This window comes from Borostomias antarcticus (assembly GCF_949987555.1).
Source record: "Borostomias antarcticus genome assembly, chromosome: 5".
Taxonomy (NCBI): domain Eukaryota; kingdom Metazoa; phylum Chordata; class Actinopteri; order Stomiiformes; family Stomiidae; genus Borostomias; species Borostomias antarcticus.
In genome coordinates this window covers 15129441-15151562 of record NC_140238.1, presented here as the reverse complement: position 1 = coordinate 15151562, position 22122 = coordinate 15129441, and the positions used below count along the sequence as shown (strand labels likewise).

The following is a 22122-nucleotide window of genomic DNA, read 5'->3' as shown; positions in this document are numbered from 1 at the left end:
AAAACGGGAATCTCTCCTGGCCAATTCAGAAAGATGCATGTACTCATGCTTCACAATGTTACACAATTCATGAGATTGAATGCTGAGCTGTTGTGCTTGTGTATGAGTGTCTCTCTGCATGCAGGTGTAAGTCAGTCTAATGTATTATGGTACTGGTAGGTTGGCTACTATTCTATACCTATTCTACAATTTGAGATCAAAACAATATCCACCCCACCATTGCACTCGACACGTTTCATGCATAAATAATGTGATTGAAAGCCCAGTGCCCCAAAGCCCACATCCCAAGTTGAGAAACTAAAGCTTGGACAGTCGACATCAAGATCAGTTAGTGAGATGGATGAGCCAGCCATGAACATCAAATGGTTTACTATTTCATGAGGGCCTTATTTTCGTATCTAGGGGTTTTGTGTGTATTTGTGTGAGTGTGTGTGTGTGTGTGTGTGTGTGTGAGAGAGAGTGTATGTGTGTGTGTGTGTGTGTGTGTGTGTGTGTGTGTGTGTGTGAGAGAGAGAGAGAGAGAGAGAGTGCGAGAGTACGAGAGAGAGAGTGTGAGAGAGAGAGAGAGAGAGAGAGAGAGAGAGAGAGAGAATGTGTCTAAGGGCCTGGGTGCAATGGAAAAACCTCTCTTCCATCTTCAAGAAGGCCTTGAAGAGGAATGCCCTAGGAATGCCTGGAAGGTTTGCATGGTGCCCATCCACAGGCCAGTCAGTCAGGCTAGCTTTTCCGCAGCATGGCCATCTGTCAAGGCTCCATATGCACCAGATTCAGATGACAGGTCGCTGTGGCGCCTCAAAGAATAACAATAAAAAGAACAGGTGCCATGGAAACCAGAGGCAGGAAATTCCGCCAGCCTTTTTAAAAATAAATAAACAAATAAACAAAAAACAAACAAACAAACAAACAAATAAATAAATAAATAAATAAATAAATAAATAAATAAATAAATAAATAAATAAATAAATAAATAAATAAATAAATAAATAAATAAATAAATAAATAAATAAAATCAAACAATATTCATCATCCACTTATTGGTCCCTGAGGAAATCTCTCTCTTCAATTGTATTGGACAACATGGAAAAAGAAAAGATGTACTCATTCATTCACCACTGTGCATAAACCTAGTGCCTACTGTAGCCTGGCCTCTGCGGTTCACTAAAGTGATTATCTATGGTGAAGGCTGCATGTGAACTGTTAGTGTGGTCACAAACCAGGCCTAGGCATGATTTCTGGTTTGTGGAACTTCAGTTTCAGTGTCCATAGTGTCCAGTAAGCCAGCTCGAATACATGACTTCTATGCAGGTCTCTCTACAGAATGTGTGTGTGTGGGCGGTGTGCTTGTGAGAGTGGGCTGATTATAGTTCTATATCTGGCCTTCTCCAGAATCTCTACCTCCCATCATGCACTGGGAGCCGGGAGTGTGGAGGTGAGGATTGTTGCTGGTGCAGAGCAGAGGCGTAGTAGATAAACGGCATTTGAAGAGTAGGGGGCTCTCTGACGACAACATCCCAGCTATTCCAAAATAGCATCAGACTCGAGCTAGCCTCACATCTATGTGCCACTACTCGGCTGCATTGAAGCATAATGATCTCTGAGGCGCCTGAGAACTGTCATAGCAGTGCCGGGGGAGAATGGAGGGGGGTGGGAGGGGTGGTGTAAAAATTCAGTGGACACACAGTCAGCTGTCTGGATTTGATGCCATATACAAAACAGCTGAGAATCTAAAGGAGAATAGAAATGTTGAACACTCCCAGGATAGAAATTGTGCGTCACATATTTCAGGTATTGTGTAGTGAGTTAATTAGGAAAGCCCAACGTGAGGAAAGCTAGAACGCGATACTATGAGGAGGCTACAGCTTCGATCTGAGCAGTACAGCCTGGAGAGGCCAATCTTCAGTTCAACTCTGCAGTTTTCACTTGATGCAGAGACCTTGCAGTTGGCTTTCTTCACTCGTGAACTGAATTTCAACGAGACGCCTATAGCCTAGCTACCTCTGCGGGCCGAATTACGTTACTGTGACAACTTCTTACGCACGGCAAACGTGGTGCCTGCGGTGTTCTAGGTAGTCTGTTTCCCCTCCCTGATAAATAACAAATTCTGACAGTCTCACTGAAAGTGAATGGATTGACAGCTGCTCAGTGTTCTGCCTTGAACATACGGACTGCAGCCTATACAGACCAGTTTATCAGACAGAATGCGTAATTGGTAATGCGTATTTGGTAGAAAAAGTAACCAATTAGCCTACCGGGGCGCACGTTACCTTGTGTAGTTTCCACATAGCTCCCAGTGCCTTTACTTCATGTGTTCCGTGCTTGCCTTCTTCCAAACACTGATAACATACTGGCATTTTACACTGAACACAGTACATGCTTAGATTCTCTAGTTCATGCTCTGTACAAGTGGAAATCTTTCGGGGACTTGTTCGACGGCTTATCCGGCCCTGCGCAGGTGGTACCAGGCGATGTTTGGCAAGTGGACCGCGGGGCGGATGACATCTCAAGCGACATGGGTCGCAATAGAATACATCGCACTGCTCACACATCACGGTGGCCTCTTTTGGGCTCTTCTCACATAGTTGACACTTGAGCGCAGCTGCCTTGCTCTGCTGGTACCGGTCGACGACTCCTTCCAGTACACGGTTCTTGGGGAAACCGCGGAGCCCCCGGTCGTCCAAGATGAGGCTGCGATGGCATTGCGGACAGGTGATGCAGGAGTTGCGGGGGATAGGAGGCAGGGAGCCGGGATGTTGTAGCAAGTGGTGTTGGGGAGGGGGCTGAGGGACAGCAGGGGGAAAAACACGCACTCCGTTTGGGGATTTCTGGCAAGGGGTAGTCGGGGCACTAACGAAGCCACCATACGAGCCGTATCCACTGTCCGCTTCACTGTACAAACTCATTTTATCCAAGTCAAGATAATCATAGTCAGAGACCCCCGAGCCGGAGGCTCTGCTCTGTGGAGATTCGGCATCAGGGGTCTGCACTAAGATATTCCGAGCACAAGCCAAGCAGATGTTGTGGGAGCACGGCAGTATTATGGGCTCCCGAAAGAAAGATCCACAAACAGGGCATTTCAATTCCTCCTCCATCTCATCCATGGTTGATTCTCTTCGAAGATGTATCTGATTTTGATAAGATTGAAATAGGTTGTAGCCTAATTAGGCTGACTCGGAAAGCAACAGTAACCTAGGCACCAATAGATGTCTCCCCTGCGGCGTCCAACAGAGCGAATGCAACCTTGGAAGGAAAGGCGTCTGTACATGGGGAGACTAACTAAGGCAACGCACTATCAGCCAATAGACAGACGGTATTGTAAATGTCTATAAATCCAGCCTGCTATTGGACAGTGCAACTGTCAGTTATTAGTTGTGGACCAGTCAGATCTCATACGCTCAGAGGCTCTCCATGATAATATTCACATGAGGTAAAATCATATATTAGTTAGAAATAGAACTAAACCAATCAGGACGACAATATTGAGAATGATCATATTCTTCTTAAGCTACGGATTTGTCAGAACATTCTGTAGGCTTCCTGTATAATGACTTTATATTTACTCCAACAAAATATGTAGGTAATTACACAGTTAATATAGGCCTACTACTAAATAAGTGCTGCATGTATTCAACAACATCACCTTGCCAAAGAAAAGGAGCGAGCCCCCCCATGCTCCCACTCTGAAATGGAGAATACTCTCAGTGATATTATCCCTTTCTCTATGGTCTGATACTACAGACATTTCTAAAGCTTCCATGGCAACACACTCTCAATATAGCCTTGAGCTTGAGGGGGAAAGCCATTGAAAAGAGGGACATTTCACCACCTTAATAGCCTTTAAGACAATGTCAGTTTGAAAGGATTATTTAACGAAGAAGTAATTATTCAATAGCTTACCAATTGAAAATGTGTTGTAGGCTACATATAGTCTTCATCCAACAAATGACCTGGGTAACATACAAACAAAACCCCCACGACTGTCTCTGCATAAGAAAATAAGTAAAATGGTATTTGAAACCTTCAAACGGACAAATATATTTACACAGGGCCAAGGGAAATGCTGTAATACACATGATTGTGCCTTTTTGTTGTTCCTTACTGCTGTAATACAACTATTCCTCATCAGGGATCTAATGTGTATTGAACAACAACGGACCAACCATTATTTTGGGGTGTATGGTTGGTAATGCCCTAAAGAGTATGGTGATGATGAGATGTGTGAGGGTTCCTCAGTAGGGGGTCATTTCCCTTCCTACTGGCTTGGTGTCGAATCCCGTTCGATTCCTTCTTTTCTCTTGTTTTTTTTTACTGCCAATATTGTAATTCTGCCAGGATATATCCAATCAGCGCACATAAAAAAAATAACCACCACAAAATGTGACCCTACAGAGAGCACATCCTTTTAAAAAAGAATGTGCTTTCTAAAATATAAATACTCTCACTCTAATATGTACTCTCTATAAATACTCATCCTTGTTTTAAGTATTGACTTGGGTGTCATTTTGAATGAAATAGACTTGGAAGAGGTACAGTGAAGACAAATGTACAGCGCAATACAACTTGCTAAAAGGTGACAATACATGTGCTTTCAATTTATCAATGTACATCCATTATTGGTGAGTAAAGCTTTCCACTTTCATTCCTCTGAGTAAGTTCTGTACCTTCAGGTGAAGCAATATATTCTCCTCACGATTCTGTTTGTAGCTCTAGTTTATTGGGTTTTCCCTTCATAGATAAATGAGATTAACTCCTTTGTGTTCAGCTCTGAGTCAATTAACTATTTTTCAGCAGATGTTCCTCTCTACCACAGACCTGCCTAGTCTCCTCAAGAGGAAACACACTGAATGTGGCCTCTTCTAACATGAGATATAAGGATCTGTGTGGGATGTTTGTGCCTTGTGTGTCAAGCTTTAAATGGGAATGTTTTTGTTAGAGAGGTCTTGCCTAAGAACCAGGCCAGGTCAAGCCTGGATTATGTGCGTGGCTGGCTTGTTTCTGTTCAGGACTGGTCGAATGGAAGCTAGTCACGCCTCTGAAATAGCTGTGAATTGAAATGACATGAAATAATGTCTGATAAATTAAGATAGGTCTTGTCGCCTGGACACATCAGGGAGGGAGGGAGTGATAACCGGACAAACGCTATTCTAGGTGCGGTGGCTTACAGCCATGCACAAAAAACCACTGCCTCTTGTCTAGGTGCGCTGGCTTACAGCCATGCACAAATCAAATCAATCAATCAAAGCTTTATTTGTATAGCGCATTTCATACACAGAGGCAACACAATACGCTTTACAGAGAACAAGGGAGGTGGGCATACGTCCCACCCCTACATATTCCAGAGGGAAGCAAAAAAAACAGTATCACCCGGGGGCCAGAAAAGTGAGCTGTAAAAATTCTTCCCTGACCCCTCTCAACAAGGCAATCGAGCAAGCTCCTGGAGTATGTTTGTCTAATGGCTAAGCACATTTATAAAGCAATAAATTACATTAAATTACATTTTCAGAGTAAGAAAGGCTAAAAACATCATAGGAGAGACATGGCAAACAGTGGTGTATGTCTGTGTGTGCGTGAATGTGCCTGGGCCCAGATAGAGGCAGGGGTTGGGGTAGGGAGGGGGTAGGAAAAGGATACGGACCCGGGTTAGGGTGAGGGGAAGGGGATCTGAGCCCAGGACTGGTGTATGTCTCTGTGTGTGTGAGTGTGCCTGGGTCCAGGTAGAGGCAGGGGTCGGGGGTAGGGTGGGGGTAGGAAAAGGATATGGACCTGGGTTAGGGTGAGGGGAAGGGGGACTGGGCCCAGGCCAAAAAAAACGGAAGTGGACTGGTGTATGTCTGTGTGTACGTGTGTGTATGTTAACTAAATTCTACAAAAAAAACACTGCCTCTTGTCTAGGTGCGCTGACTTACAGCCATGCACAAAAAAATACTGCCTCTTGTGGTAGCAACATAGAACTGCAGGTCAACAACACGACGGAGGAAGGCAGGGAGGGAGGGAGGGAGGGAGGGAGGGAGGGAGGGAGGGAGTGACAACCGGACATTTGCTATCTTTGTTGCGCTGGCTTACAGCCACGCAGTGCATTTGAATGGCTCCTAAAATTAAGTTTCTGTAACTGTAGATGACTGTGGACTGCTATTATTACACAGTAGAACAGAGAAGAGAGCAGAGTCTCAAAACATGTCATTGTTTGCGCTTGCCATTACTGCTGGTTGTGTATTTGCATACTCGCCCCACCTCTTCCCCTGCTCCACCTGCGTATGTCGATGTCATCTCTGTTGTCATCGTTGTTATCTGTCCGGGGTATTGCTGCATTCTTCCGGTGTTCCACTATGCGTCGGCTAGGGTTAGGGCTAACCCTAACCCTAACCCTAACCCTCTGTGGCTCTCCGTGGTGACCGTGGGCCGAAACATCTCTGAATGGCCATCCAGCGGTCCCTCTGGTCGGCATTGAGGCAGAGACACTAGGCTGTATCTCCTTCGGACTCCACGAAGCGTCGGCCCGTGGAGGCCAGGGACTATAATGTACAGCAGTCCCCCTGTGGCTCTCTTTGACGGTCTTAGTGGGCTGAGTTACCTCCGAGCGTCTTCCCGATCGCGGCCCACTCTGATCGTCATAGAGGCAGGGGGCTTGATGCCGTTCCCCCTTCGCGGCCCAGAGGGGGGGAACACCTAGATTGCCTTCCCCTGCTAACGCGCTTTACACACAGGGGGCCCCCTGGACAGAGCACACCGCCAAAATTCATATGCTGTGTATTTATAGTTGCATGCTTATAATGGGTCAATTTTGACAAAAGTGATCTCGACTGAAATATATTTTTGTGGATATTATTGATATAATTTCCCATCATCCTTGATACTTATGCTGAAGTCTAGTATTTGTATGTCTTCTTAAATAAGACAGGGAATAAAGTAAATTGACTCAGTATTAATGAAAACATTTACAGCACATGGCTTATTATAGAATAATCTGACACATATGGACTGAGTGAATATGTGAGAGTGACTCAGAGCCATTGCAGCCTTGGCTCTCAAATGTGCGCCATCTGGTGCTCTGGTACACCATGGTTCTTTATAGCAGTGCCCTCCCTGTCACCAGCGGGCACCTTTCATGCTATACAGAAAGCCATAACCCAGTCTGCTTACATTCTGACAGCCGCCCCAGTCCCATGTACGTATCTGCTCAGACACCCTGCTGGCCTTGTGTTTAGGAAATCACTCAGTGCCATCTGTGGTGTGTGTGGTATCCTCTAAGATGACAGTGTCCTTCGCAATGTCCTCACAAATGCATTTGCATGCTTCTGAACTTGTCACTGAATGCTGATTACACAAAATGCCTCTCTGTTTGGATATGCAGTGTGCATTATATTGCTGTATTCATTATAACTTATAACACAGACATACACCAGTCCACTTCCGGCTTTAGGCCTGGGCCCAGTCCCCCTTCCCCTCACCCTAACCCGGGTCCGTATCCTTTTCCTACCCCCACCCTACCCCTGACCCCTGCCTCTACCTGGACCCAGGCACACTCACACACACAGACATACACCAGTCCTGGGCTCAGATCCCCTTCCCCTCACCCTAACCCGGGTCCGTATCCTTTTCCTACCCCGACCCTACCCCTGACCCCTGCCTCTATCTGGGCCCAGGCACATTCACACACACACACAGACATACACCAGTGTTTGCCATGTCTCTCCTATGATGTTATTAGCCTCTCTTACTCTGAAAATGTAATTTAATGTTATTTATTGCTTTATAAATGTTCTAAGCCGGTAGACAAACATACTCCAGGAGCTTGCTCGATCGCCTTGTTGAGAGGGGTCAGGGAAGAATTTTTTACAGCTCACTTATCTGGCCCCCGGGTGATACTGTTTTTTTGCTTCCCTCTGGAATATGTAGGGGTGGGACGTCTGCCCACCTCCCTTGTTCTCTGTAAAGCGCATTGTGTTGCCTCTGGGTATGAAATGCGCTATACAAATAAAGCTTTGATTGATTGATTGATTGATTGATTGATTTATAACTTAACATCATGCTAAATGTAAGGTGATGATGATATGTGTGTGTGTGTGTGTGTGTGTGTATACGTGTGTGTCTGTGTGTCAAAACATGCACAATAAGTTTCATCACTGCAAAAATACCACAGAGAAGAAAATATCATCTTCCCATTCTTTCCAAATTGGTAATACTTTTATTATTACTTCAGAGATATTACTATAGATATTTACACAGTATGTTAAATGAGACTTATCATTCAGACAGGTGTGAACATAGACCGAGATCCTCAAATGAAGCATCATTGATCCAATGAAATTAGTTATTGTAAAAAAGTGTGGCTGGTGGTTATATAGGCTAGATAAATAGCTATATAGATACTTTATTGATCCCGAGGGGATATTGTCGAAATATCTCCACACAGCCTACAGTAGGCTATGTCTTTGCCTCCACACAATGCGTTCAATGGAAAATGGCAAATCTTGTTTAGCTCCAAATCACACGTGTCCTTTTGTGTGCCTTTTCCCCTCTCGCATTATGTACACATTTATCTTCTTTGGAGAGCCATGGTTTGTGAACTCACATGCTGGAGTAGTCCTCTGCTGCATAACTAATGGAGGACAACCCTTGAACAAGTGTAATTGCAGTTGTGTGTGTGGGTGGGTAGGAGACATGTGAACAGCTACCCACCAGCTCTTTGAAAGCCCCGCAGGGAAATTGAATTGCAATTAATAACCTAATGTTTTTTTTTAAATTCTGATAGACCTACTGTAAGTGGGTCGGGGAGATGTTTCTGAGCATAGCTCTCCTGTTGCATGGGGATTTCTCAAAGAGATGTTAACGCGAGGCAACCCGAGGAATTGGGCACAAATATGCAGCTTTTACACAATGTTTACCACTGAAAAAATTTATTGAATTATGTAAATGTTTTTTTTCAATTAGAAGCTCCACTCGCTGAAATCCCTCACAGGGATTTTGCTGTAACACAATTTGACAAGGCACTATAGAGTCTAAAGCTTACGTTATCGACCTGCCTTCCCCCATTCTCTCCAGGGAATACACTAACTAAGAAATGTCAGCGAAATAGAAACTAATGGCGCTCGAGCAGCGATGGTACGGCCTAGAGAAAACACCTTTCATTATGAACACAACTCACTGAGCACTGGCCGCTGCATATTCTCTTATATGCTATTCAATTATGTTGTGTTCTATCCTGTTCTATTCTAGGGTTAGGATTGTCCCCTACAACACATGAATAAACCCCCCTCAGGCGTTTATCTGCTGAACATGCAGTCGTGTGCACTGGTCCAATTTTGTGTCATATGCTGCAAGTCCAAGTGTTAAATCACTCCCCCAACCCCATCAAGCCTACAGCTTGGTAATGAAAAAAGACCCAGAGATTCAGTTCATATTCTAGGAATAGGCGCACCATCCTCTGCTTTCAGTGTCAGTTTTGTATTAGGAGTCCTGTTCATTGCATTTGACAAATATGTAGTGACAATACGTATAGTAGAAGTAATAGTAATAGGCTACTTTCCCTAGGGGGAAATTGCACTGTTACAGCATCAAAAGACAACAAAGAAACACCATCCAGACTAGTACACATATACATATGGATAGTATACAAGAGTGCAAATAAACAAATGTATACCAGTAGGTTCTTTAGCATGTCTAGACTGTGTAAACATGTATGTCTACAGCGTGTAAGAGTTAATGTAAAAAGTAAATGTAAAAAGTAAATGTATACGTTCTGTCCACAGAGCCTGAGCACGCTCAGAGCTGACTCAAGTCCATATGTCCAGCCAGTCAGGGGGATGCATTCAACAGTGTGATGAAAACAGTCTGGTATGAACCATGAGAATTGTAGTGATATTGTAAGGCATTTGTGGTGAGACCATTGGCATCGATAGGAGACCACGATGATGGTATTCTATTTGTGGCCTTCACAGTTTTCAAATCAAATCAAATCAAACTTTATTTGTATAGCACATTTCATACACAGAGGCAACACAATGCACTTTTTTACATTCAGAAAATGAGTCCAGCATCTGTGTATTGCTGTAGACAGCAAAAAAGAGGAAAAACAAGCTCCAATATCCATGAGTGGTTAGGAACCAGTGTAAAGCCCAGGGGTTTTAAACCCATGAAAGGTTAGGTACTATTAGGACCCTTCAACGCCAGTGGTGAAATGTAGCACCTTCTCTTGCCACTGTAAAGGCATGATTGGATGAAAGCCCATAAAACAAGCTATTTTATGTGCAACCCCCATGGCTCGCTGAATGCTGTCCTCATTTTCATGGTCAAGTGAGGGTAATTGAGCACACAGACACCGTGATACAATATCAGGCAGGAGGACCAGCGGCATGCCACGCTTAACCTTCCATCCAATAATTGCGTTCGATTGTGTCGGCTCCCGAGAAGCTTTTCTCCCTCAGGGTCATCTGCACTGGAGCCATCGTTCACAGTCTACCGTCACCCCAAATCCCCCAGTGATCTCTACCCTCCTCTGCAGTGGTAGTGTGGGGGTGAGTGTTGACCCCCCACACCTACTGGGTGATATAGAGCAGTCGTCTTAGCACCCATTGATCCATCGGTTTGCCTGATGGCCTTCCGCCACAGGAGCAGAGCTGCTCTCTGGGGAGCATAACCTCTCTGGTGAACACAACCCCAAGAAACACAAAGAGCCAGCAGCACAGAGGTGGGAGATTAGAAAGGTTAGCCTGACATTACTGTTGAAAATGACAGCGGTTTTAATAGAGGAAAAGCTTGTTAACATTCTCTGGGTTTTCTTTGTTCCGCATTGGTTTTATTATGGGTACATTCAGACAAACAGGAAAAGCACTATTACGTATTACAGTACGATATATCACTGCATTACCGTGAAAATATTCTGTATCTGTTGGTTAACCACAATTTTGTCCTTTGGCATATCCTTTTGCATATCCTGTTCTGAGCTCTAACTTGCTTCGTCCACTTCCTTTTCATTCTCCTCTTGAATTCCAGTGTCTTTGTGCAGGAATAAGAGCATCGATGCTCCAGATCTTTACTCCACTGCAAGGGGGGAGTAGGAGAAATAGAAAGAGTGAAATGGTCCTGTTTTTATGCCTCTACACCTTTTAAGAAAATGTGTTCTTCAAAGCCATCCTGAGAAGCAAAGTATACAAGAATAGATGGCTTAACTAGGTCAAAGTAAACACATTTGCTGGAAAACTTCCCTTTTATGAGTTTCCGTGACATTGAAAGCCTAGAGATGAACAGATATTAAAGATTAATGACATGCCTCCCATTCACTATCGTATTCTATCTGCAGTTGGGTGAAACTCCAACACAGGAAACCAAGAAGACCACCTTTCATAGCCTACCTCTAATGGCTATCTTCATTGATGTTTACTATTTTTTGGATGGACACTATTATCATCAATATTTCAATAAAGCGACAATTACCATCAGGTCGTGACAAGATACTTCAATGACCCGCTAAATGTGAATTCCATAAAACCATTGTATCATGACAGAGCACGTCTGCAGTGTTTGAATTTCACAGCATGGTATTGCAATCTGAATGGCTCATATCCTTAGTTACCAACATCGCAAATTATTCATATGATTGTGTAATTTCTTTAGACCACATACATACTACAGATTCTCTCTAAGCGGCAATAGCTGTTTCACTATATTTTTGTAAAACAAATAATGCCAAGCAGTGAGGAGGCAACCCCCGACGTCATATCAAAACTGCAAAAGAAGGATTTATTTTTGTATTGGAATATGGATCTAGGCTACTAGTGTCCTGAAAGCATGCAGGTCCTTATGTAACAGAGTTAGAAATAGCCTTGTGTGAATTTCTTCAAATTTGATGTACTGTACTGATATTATTATTATTATAGGCTATGTGTTTTACTATTGTTCTATAAGTGTAGATTTAGAGCCACCTGGTGGGGATATTATGCAACTGCAGATAGGTTACTACTTCGCGCACCTTACGTGGCCCAACAGAAGAACTATTCCATGCTGGAGGTGGGTGTGCGTTTGCAATGTCGTAGTCAGTATTTTTGTTTTATGTTTTAAAATCGTTTTTGTGACAACTAGTCTCATGAATAATGATTATAAACAATATGAGTACGTATTTTGAAAGTTACAGACTTTTATGTCCAGAAATAGTAACTTTATCCACAAGTACCGTTGGTTCTGAGTGTTGTAGAGTTGATGCTAGCTAGCGCACCAGCTAGCTAGCCATGCATGTGCTGGGCTGCACGTGCCCGCTACTCATGGTGATTATGCTCTTTTGCCATGATTTTTGTGATTCATTCATTCATTCATTCAAACCTTTATTCTCGAAAAGACAATTGAGTTGTCCCTCATTTACAATGTCGCCGAGATTACAAACACTGCCAGTACTGGCGTGGTGACAGCGTCGGGAGTTATAGCCTACTCATGCTTTCTCCTTCACGTGAAGTCTCCCTACTACATCGAGGACGTTACTGATGCCGACATAGTGTAGTCCGTCACAGTGATTGCATGTTCGCCCGAACACAACAGGAAATGGCTAGTCACCGAGCACCGAAGCAGTGGTGCCTGTCAAAGACTGAGACTATAAATAGTTTCGAAAATTGGAAGCAGAACTTGTTGTACACATTGTCGTTGGATGATAGCTATACTAATTTTCTCACCGAGGGAGTCACGTGGCAAAAGAAAACGAAAGCCCTACCGCTCAGAGGATTTCTGAATGATGGTGAGGATGTTCCCGCAGCCATATGACGCACCGCAGAACAGAAGGTCAGATCCCTTGAATTGTTGCTCGGACAAATTGCCAACTATTGCCCCATAATTTCAAGAAGCACTATTGTTAAGAATTCAACATCACTGGGATTTATATGGCAAACAATAAGGTAGCATTTTGGTTTTCAAGTCTCTGGCGCCCAGTTTATTGACTTTTCTGACATTCACCTCGAGGGTGATGAACGCCCAGAGGACTTATACCAGAGACTGATGGCCTTTGTGGAGGACTCTGATGCACCCTGATGGTCTCACCCACCAAGGGGAAAGGATGACGGAGGAGGAGGAGCTCTCTCCCACCCTAGAAAACATGGTGGTCCTCACTTGGTTGAGACTCATTCACCCTGGCCTGCCCAGGCTCATCAAACAGAGATATGGTACTGAACTGAGATCCCACATCTATCAAGCCAGATATATCACAGGCCCTGTCCTCCCTCCTGGATGAACTCAGAGCTTCCGAGGATGTGAAGACCTTCCGCTCAGCTATCACAACAGAGTCATGCCGTATTGGGCAGGGTCCGGCATCTGTCAACACCTCGAGGGCACCCACCAGAAAGCCCCGCCTTGACAAAATCTGTCCCCTATGCAAACAGGCTGGCTGCTCAGAGAAAAAGCATTTTCTGAGCCAGTGCAGGTACCTCCCTGACAGTGACTGGCAGTACATTGTCAAGGCTCGCCAAATTGTTGACATCGTTGAGGAAGAGTCAGACGCCGATGAGGTCCCAGTGGACAACTCAGCTTCCTGCGACACAGACAATAGGGCGAATGCTCCAGGCACCGTAGCCTACCGCGTTCAGACACGCCAGTCTCCATACTTTGACGTGTTCCAGGGCCATCACGTCATCCACGTCACTGTCGATAGTGGTGCCACCGGCAATATGATACACCATTCTACGGTGAAACGCCTTGGGGTCCGGATCCTGTCCAGTGCTCAGTATGTCCATCAGGCCGATGGCTCCTCGCAGCTGCAGGTAGTTGGAGAGACACGGATCTCATTCACCCGGGGTGGCAGAGTGTTCCAGTTTGAGGGCCTCGTCGTGGAGAACCTTGATGTTGACATACTCGCTGGTACACCCTTCATGGAGGCGAATGATGTTGCTGTCCGCCCTGCGAAGCGGCAAGTGATCCTCGGTGATGGTACTACCTATGACTATGGCTCCTCTGTGCCAGCCGGGTCAGACACTGCAGCACGGCGTGCATTCATTCTCTGTGCCCCTACCCACTCACAGACTGTCTGGCGAGGAGAGTTCCTTGAAATGCAACTGCCGGAGGATGCTCAGTCGGATGCTGAGTACACCATCGAGCCATGTTCTGATGCACTGAATGCACGGAGGCGGAAACCATCTCAGATGTGGCCACAGACCAGCATCATATCAAGCATTGCCGGAAGAGTTCGCATCCCCAACCTGTCAGCTGAGCCACACATGCTAAAGCGCCATGAGCACTTCTGTCAGATTACCCCTGTCTTTGAGCCCTAGACAGACCTCCTCCGTGTCCTGCCCCAGGCCCTACTGTGCCTCCTCCTAAAGAGACTGCTCATTCAACTGCTGTGCTGATTGATCCTGACAATCTCTTCCCAAAAGATGTTACTCTCCAGTTTCAGTCTCTACTTAAGGAAACATCAGGGGCTACAACGGCGCTGTGGGACCCTTCAAGGCCAAGGTCAACATGGGCCCGGTTGAACCGCCTCAGAGGAAGGGGCGCCTCCCTCTGTATGCGCGGGATAAACTCGTAGAGCTACAAGAGAAGTTTGACCAGCTGGAGGACCTTGGTGTGTTCAGGCGCCCAGAAGACGTCGACATTGTAGTGGAGTATCTCAACCCCTCCTTCCTTGTTAAGAAGCCTAATGAGGGGTCGCGTTTAGTGACTGCATTTGCTGATGTGGGCTGCTACAGCAAGCCGCAGCCCTCACTGTTGCCAGATGTTGACTCAACCCTTCGCCTCATCGCACGCTGGAAACACATCATAGTTACAGACCTGACGAGTGCATTCTATCAGACGAGTGCACGAGTCCATGAAGTACTGTGGCATTGCTACTCCCTTCAAGGGAGTGTGAGTCTACATGCGGTGGGCATACTATGGGCATGCCTGGCTCTGAGACTGCTTTGGAGGAGCTCATGTGCCGCATCTTGGGTCACCTGCTGCAAGAAGGCGTTGTGGCTAAGCTTGCCGATGATTTATACTGCGGTGGTGACACCCCCCAGCAGCTGGTCCTCAACTGGAAGAGGGTTCTCCAAGCTCTGTATCGGTGTGATCTCCGCCTGTTGGCATCCAAGACAGTCATCAACCCCTCTTGCACCACTATACTCAGCTGTATATGGCACGCTGGCACCCTCACTGCTAGTCCTCACCATGTAAACACTCTGGCCTCCTGCCCCACACTGGACACAGAGGTTCTCTCCCGCGTACTCCCAAGGTGCTCTGCATACCTGACCCCAGTCAAGGCCGCTGCAGCTGGGCGCACTTCCTCGGAGGCCATCGTGTGGACTGAGGAGCTGAGGGACGCGTTTCAGAGTGCCCAACATGCTCTTTCATCAGCCCATGCCATCACCCTGCCTGTGTCGTCTGACCAGTTGTGGATCGTGACTGATGGTGCGGTTAGACAACCTGGTTTGGGCGCCACCCTCTATGTGACTCGTGGCGACAGGCTGCTCCTGGCTGGCTTCTTCAGTGCCAAGCTGCGGGGGTCCCAGGCGACCTGGTTGCCATGTGAGGTGGAGGCCCTCTGTATCGCTGCTGCCACTAAACATGTCAGCCCTTATGTCATCCAGTCTGAAAAGAGTGCATGTATCCTCACTGACAGCAAACCTTGTGTACAGGCATATGAGAAGCTATGCCATGGTGAGTTATCTGCAAGCCCTAAGGTTTCAACATTCCTGTCAATTGTCAGTCGATACCAGGTCTCTGTCCAACATATCGCTGGCTCTGTCATCCTCCTATCGGACTTCGCCAGCCACAATGCCCCACCGTGTATGGACAAAGGGTGCCAAGTGTGTTCATTCATCAGACGTACGGCGGACTCTGTGGCTTTCTTCTGTCCAGGACGTATTGGATGGTTCTATGCGTCTGCCATTCACTAGCCGCCCTGCCTGGTTGGCTACTCAGTCAGAGTGTCCTGATCTTCGTCGTTCTCACACCCATCTCATTCAGGGCACAAGGCCGTCAAAGAAACTCACCGATATAAAGGATGTTAAGAGGTACCTGAATGTCGCTACCGTTGCTACTGATGGCCTGCTGGTAGTCAAGCGTGAGACACCCTTCACTCCTCCGTGTGAATGCATTGTGAATGCATTATTGTTCCATGGCAGGTTTTGGATGGCCTGTTGACTGCACTCCACATCTGACTGGGTCATCCCATGTGCCATCAGCTCAAGGCAGTTGTCAGACGGTACTTATATGCTCTTGATATGGACAAGGCGGCGGAGCATGTCTCCAACAGTTGCCACGTCTGCGCCACGCTCCGTCAGTCTCCGAGTGCCAGGGTGGAGCAGATCACCCCCCGGATGCCGTGGGCCTGTCCTTCACGGCTGATGTCCTCAAGCGTGCCTGTCAAGCTATTTTCGTCCTCAGAGAGTCAGTGACATCCTTCACATCCACCCTGCTGCTACCAGATGAGCGTCATGAGACCTTGAGGGGTGTGCGCTGGTACAGCTCTGCATTCAGGTGCGCCCGATGGATGGTCCTCCTGTGATCATTTGCACCGACCCCGCCCCCGGCTTCAGGGCGTTGGTCAATGACGGGTTCTTGCAACAGCACGGGATCAGGCTGGAGCTGGGTCATGCTAAGAATCCCAACAAGAACCCTGTTGCAGAGAAGGCGATTCAGGAGCTGGAAGGCGAGCTCCTGCGCCTGGGCCCTCTGGGCGGTGCTGTCTCCCCCCTCACACTGGCGATCGCTACGGTCACATTGAACTCCCGGATGCGCTCACGTGGCCTCTGGTCACGGGAGATGTGGACCCAACGGGGCCAGTTTTCGAATGCCAAGATTACCCTGGACGACGATGTATTGGTGTCTGCGCAACAGTGGCAGCGGCTCGCCAACCACCCGTTCAGTGAGCACTCAAAGGCGCCCCTTGCACCGAGACGGCCAGTCCCATCACTTGCAGTTGGTGACTTGGTCTACCTTCACTCTGACAGGGACAAGACTCGTGCACGGGACCGATACCTGGTTGTCTCTGTGGACCCTCCGTTCTGCATTATCAGGAAGTTTGTGGGGTCCCAACTGTGTAGCGCCTCATATCGTGTGAAAATGGCTGACTGCTTTGTGGTTCCGTCCAGTGTGTCTGTCAGCAAGGCCCCTCCACTGCTGTGCTCTGGTGATGACTCTGGGGAGGACGACGAGTTGCTCCCGAGCTCGTGCCCGCCACCGGCGCCTCCTACAATCCCTGCTGCCTTGCCTTGCTTGTCCCCCAGGACGTCCCGGGCCTAGGGGCAACCTGTCCGCCTTCGCTTAGCTGCTCTGCCGCCCCTTCATGTGTGGACCAGGCTTCAGTCTGTGTGGAGGGCATTCCACTTGCCTCGCCTGCCCCACCTGGGCCCGCCCTGTCAGCGGATGTTGGGCCGCGGCGGTCATCGTGGCCCCAGCATGCGCTTGCACACTTTCAGGACTTTGTTACTGATTTCTAGTTTGGACTTCTGCTATGTTGGACTCTGTGTGTTGTTGTTTCCCGTTTGAGGCTGTTTTGACTCATGCTAGTATGTTTATTTTTTGGGTGAGAAAGATGGATTGCGCCAGTACCGTATGGTACATGTTGTTAGGTTATCGCGCGATTCTCGCGCGGGTTGTCCTGTGTTGATCTCCGTTTGTATGCCCCTCTTCCGTGTTCTATATAAATGCCATTGAACCGTCTCTGTTCGTGTCTTGGCTCAGTTATTATAATACAGCCTCAACTGGCGCCCAATAAAACAAATGAACACATTAAAACATAAAACAGAAGAACACATTTAGCATAAAAACGAAATAACAATAAATAAGGTAAGGAAAAAAACTAAGTAGAAACACAAAGGCCATTGATAATACAGCTAAACTTAGCAAAGGGGGGAAGAGCTTCCAGTTTCACTGTCTTTTAGAGGATATTCCATGAGTGGGGAGCAGCAACAGAGAATGCAGTCTTCCCAAGTTCAGAGCAAGCTTGGGGAACCAAAAGAAGCATTAGAGTGGGACCCATAATGCCTATTGTTCCATTGCAGCAAGGATGAAATGTAAGGTGGTTGCTTACCAGTTAGGGCTTTAAAAATAAACTGGTACCAATGTTTGTTTGTTTGTTTGTTTATTTGTTTATTAGGATCTCTTTTAGCCATCGGCTAGTCTTCCAAGAGTCCTCAACTAAAACATACAGTACAATACATACAATGTATACAATAATGCAGAAAATACTACAGTTAGTAGAAAATACTACAATTCATAAATATAATTCAAGAATAAATAAGAAAAGAAAGAAACATGATAGTGAATACAATAATAACAGTAAAATACAATAGTTCAAAAACACAGCTACTTACGAAATCACACATCTAAAATTATTGTAACAAAAGATTGTAAAATTGTTCTCAAAAGAAGTTCAAAGAAGGAAAATACAGCACTATGGTCAGTGCAATGAATTCCACATGATCACCATCCTATATATAAAAGTCTGTCTGCCCATTTCCGTCTGTATCCTTGGTTGGGTGAATTTGTCCTTCAGTCTATTCCGCGTATTGACTGCATGTAGATTTCTAATCCGTTTTAGTTTATTGAATATATCTGCAGGTGTCTTAAGGGCAATAATTTGTTTGAAAATTGCTAATGACTGCTCTGAAATGAGTTGACTAACTGTTGGCCACCCTAGTGTGGCATGGAGCTCCCTCACCTCCATCTCAAAGCCACATCGCAGAACCCTCCTGGCAGCCTTATTTAGGGAGATCTGAAGTCTGTTTCTGTCTGCAAGGGTTGCATTTCCCCACACTGTACAGCAGTAACTCATTTGACCATATATTAAGCTGTGTGATATTTCTTTGAGCAACCTTCTGGGCAGATGAGTTGCAATTCGTCCAATCACACTTGCTGCTCCCTGTACCTTCTTGGAGAGATGGGTTAGATGATTAGTCCAAGACAAGTTGTTTTGAACTGTTACTCCCAATAATCTTGTCTCTGTGACCTCTGCAATTTGGACTTCATCAATTAATAACCTAAGTGACTGCAATTTACGCCTCTTCCTTGAAGTACATATCAACATGGTTTTTGTTTTATTTTTGTTTAATACAAGCTTATTTAGAGTCACCCAGTTTATGATAGATTTCACATCCGTCTGGAGGTGCTCCTGTACATCATTTACAGTCTCCCCTATTGCTGTGACAGTCATGTCATCAGCATACATGCATGCATCTGTCTTGCTTAGCACTAGGGGGAGGTCGTTTGTGAATAAGAAAAACATTAACGGTCCCAGACAGCTGCCCTGTGGTATTCCGCAATTTATGCTGTGTGGGGATGAGTAGGAACCATTAATGTAGGTGGATTGCTTTCTATTTTCCAAGTAAGATTCTGTCCACATTAATGCATTTCTGTCAAATCCATAGTGACGTAATTTGGTCAACAATATACTGTGATCTACAAGATCAAAAGCAGCACTAAAATCTATAAGGAGTAGACCTGCTAGTTTTCCATGGTCGAGGGCATTAAGCCATTGATCAGTCATGCTCACCAATGCTGTTGCAGTGGAGAAATTCTTTCTATATGCATGCTGGGTTGGAGATATGATCTGATTTTCCTCCAAGTATTTCCATATATGGTGGCTCACTATCTTTTCCAAAACTTTACTGAGTGCTGGGAGCAGACTGATCGGACGACTATTTGCTGTGTCTATAGTCTTCCTGCTGTCTTTCGGAATAGGGCATAATTTAGCATGCTTCCACTCAGTAGGGAATTTACCCTGTTTGAAAGATAAATTGAACAGGTAACTGATGGTGCCTGCAATGTAGGGGGCTGCAAGTTTCAATAGCTTGTTATCAATGAGGTCATGTCCTGGAGACTTGTTTTCAGGTAGGGAGGCCAGTATCTTCAATATTTCCTCAGTTGTAACCTCAGAAGGTAATGTGAAGGAACAACTCTTTCCCACCATAATCTTCTTGTCAATAAGACCTGCAATTGAATCATCTGTAACTGGGTCCTTCATGTTACGCCTCAGGTTTTGTATTTTCTGCTCGAAATAGTCACCAAAACAATTAGCGATGTCCTCAGGTTTTGTCTTGATTTTTCCATCAACCTCAACACTAGAAGGAAATGAAGTATTTGACCTCCCAAGCAGTCCTTTCACTGTGTTCCAAGTCTTTTTGGGATCGTTTCTACATTTCTCAAATGCTGTTTTGTAAAACGAGTTCTTTTTCTGACGGTTTAATTGCACCACAAAGTTTCTGCACTTTCTATACAGCATTAAATCTGAGTCCAGTTTAGACATAGCAGCCGCCTTTCTTGCCTCTTCTCTCTGAGAGATTGCTTCCCTGAGTTCCTGGTCAACCCAAGGGGATGCATTGGCTTTCACAGTACTTTTCCTAATAGGAGCGTGACAATCAACAACATCAGTAAATAATTTTGTAAAACAGTTCACTGCACAATCTATATCATTCTCAAGACAAACCAAGTCCCACGGAACAACAGCCAAATCATTCTGGTAATTTATTTCATTAAATGTCTTTAGGCTCCTCCGTAAGCTTACTCTAGGTGGTTTCTTTGGTACCTTGCTCTTCTTGGTGATGCTTGTGATGTTGTGATCTGAAAAAGCCACTGGTACTGACTTTGCTTTTCTACATTTATCAGGCTCGTTGCAGAAAATTAGGTCTATGCATGTTTCAGTAGCCCGTCCAAATCTGTTTTTGGAAGATCGTGTGCTATTTTCCACCATCTGAAACAGACAGCGACTCTCAGTATACCTTTCTAGTTTCCCTTTATTCCCGTCAGATATACCATGTTTCCAATTTATGTTAAAATCTCCAACCACCAAGACCTCTTTCCTGCTGTCCAGTGCGCAGTCAATACTATCACACAAATGATCAAGGTACATTGCGTTTGCATTAGGAGGTCTGTAAACGCACCCCACTAATATTGGCTGCTGGAATGGCAAGTGGATTTGGAGCCACAGCATTTCCAGTCCCTCCATACACAGGTCCTCACGAACTTTAAAAGGCAGATGTTCCTGGATAAATATGGCAACTCCGCCTCCTCTCCTGTTCCTATCCCTTCTGACCAGAGCATATCCCTCCAGCTTAACTTGTCCATCATTGATTGATTGGTCGAGATGAGTCTCTGTAATGGCCAGGATATGGATATTATTTCTTTGTACTAAATCAAACATATCATTAATTTTATTTACAAGACTGCATATATTGACCTGAGCTATTTGCAGCCCTTTCTTTAGTAGCTGTAAATTAACAGAAGTACAGTCACTTCTGATCAAGGTATTATCTCGCTGGAGGACTGACTCCATTGATGTTCCATTCTGACACATTATTTTTATTTCCTTCTGCTGATGTTCTGCCTGGAGAGATCTTTGGAAGGAGACTTATCGTTTTCAATATCCATATCAGGCCTCTTGCGCATCGGAGCTCCAGTTTCAGATCCAGGTGATGAACTTGAACTTGGAGAGCTAGGCTCCCTGGAACGCTTTGAGGAATCTGGATCACGTATTGATTGAAGATAGGATAGTATTGACCCTTGGTTTCCCTCTTCCCCACTACCCAGTGAATTGCACCGTCTTCGAGGCACAGATTTAGCGTTGGGTTTATCCTTTAGAATTAAAGTGTTTTTGTGCTCTGATGTTATTACTTTAACACCTTTTTTCCCTTTGGTCATCTTATCCATTTTCTTAGATTGTGTCTTTGTTTGAGTTGACTCAGGTTTGACAGGGGTAGACTTGAATGTAACTACATTTTTGTCTTTGGGAGCAGAGGGTTTGGCCATCTCAGCCCCTGTCCTGACCCCATCAGTTCTGATTATGATTTCAGCATTGGTAGGTGGTATAACTGGCCCATTTTCAGAGACCATGTTTTTGTCTGACCCATAGTAGGAGTATGCATCCTCAATAACTTGTACATTCTCCTGCGTAGTTGGACTGAGAACTAGTTCCTTTCCCCTGTCTCTTGTGTTTATTTGGGCTTCCTTATTCTCCTTAATTGCCATGTTTTGTCCATCATAAAAGACTTTCACCCAGTAAGGGCCCATCTTTACTGATCGTGGTATTGTTATGGCTGGAGCTGTTTCAATGTAAACAAAGCGATCACCATTTGAGCAATTTGTTAGTTGACCCTTATATCTTATCATGCGTCTTATCACCTTCCCTGCCAGTTTACATCCTGCCTTGGTTAGAAATTCTGTGACAACACTGTCATC

At 45.5% G+C, this 22122-nt stretch overlaps 1 protein-coding gene across 15 annotated transcripts in view; it reads right to left on the bottom strand.

Moving 5' to 3' along the window:
- trim9 (tripartite motif containing 9) overlaps positions 1 to 3098 on the bottom strand; it is a gene marked incomplete at both ends in the record, with an annotated part of 31106 nt that extends 28008 nt beyond the window's left edge. For all 15 annotated transcript variants that reach the window (XM_084438607.1, XM_084438614.1, XM_084438615.1 and 12 more), the window contains one exon: positions 2265 to 3098. In XM_084438607.1, coding sequence (XP_084294733.1) covers positions 2265 to 3098 — 834 coding nt within the window. The remainder of the gene's footprint in view (positions 1 to 2264) is intronic.
- Between the last annotated feature and the right edge of the window lie 19024 nt (positions 3099 to 22122).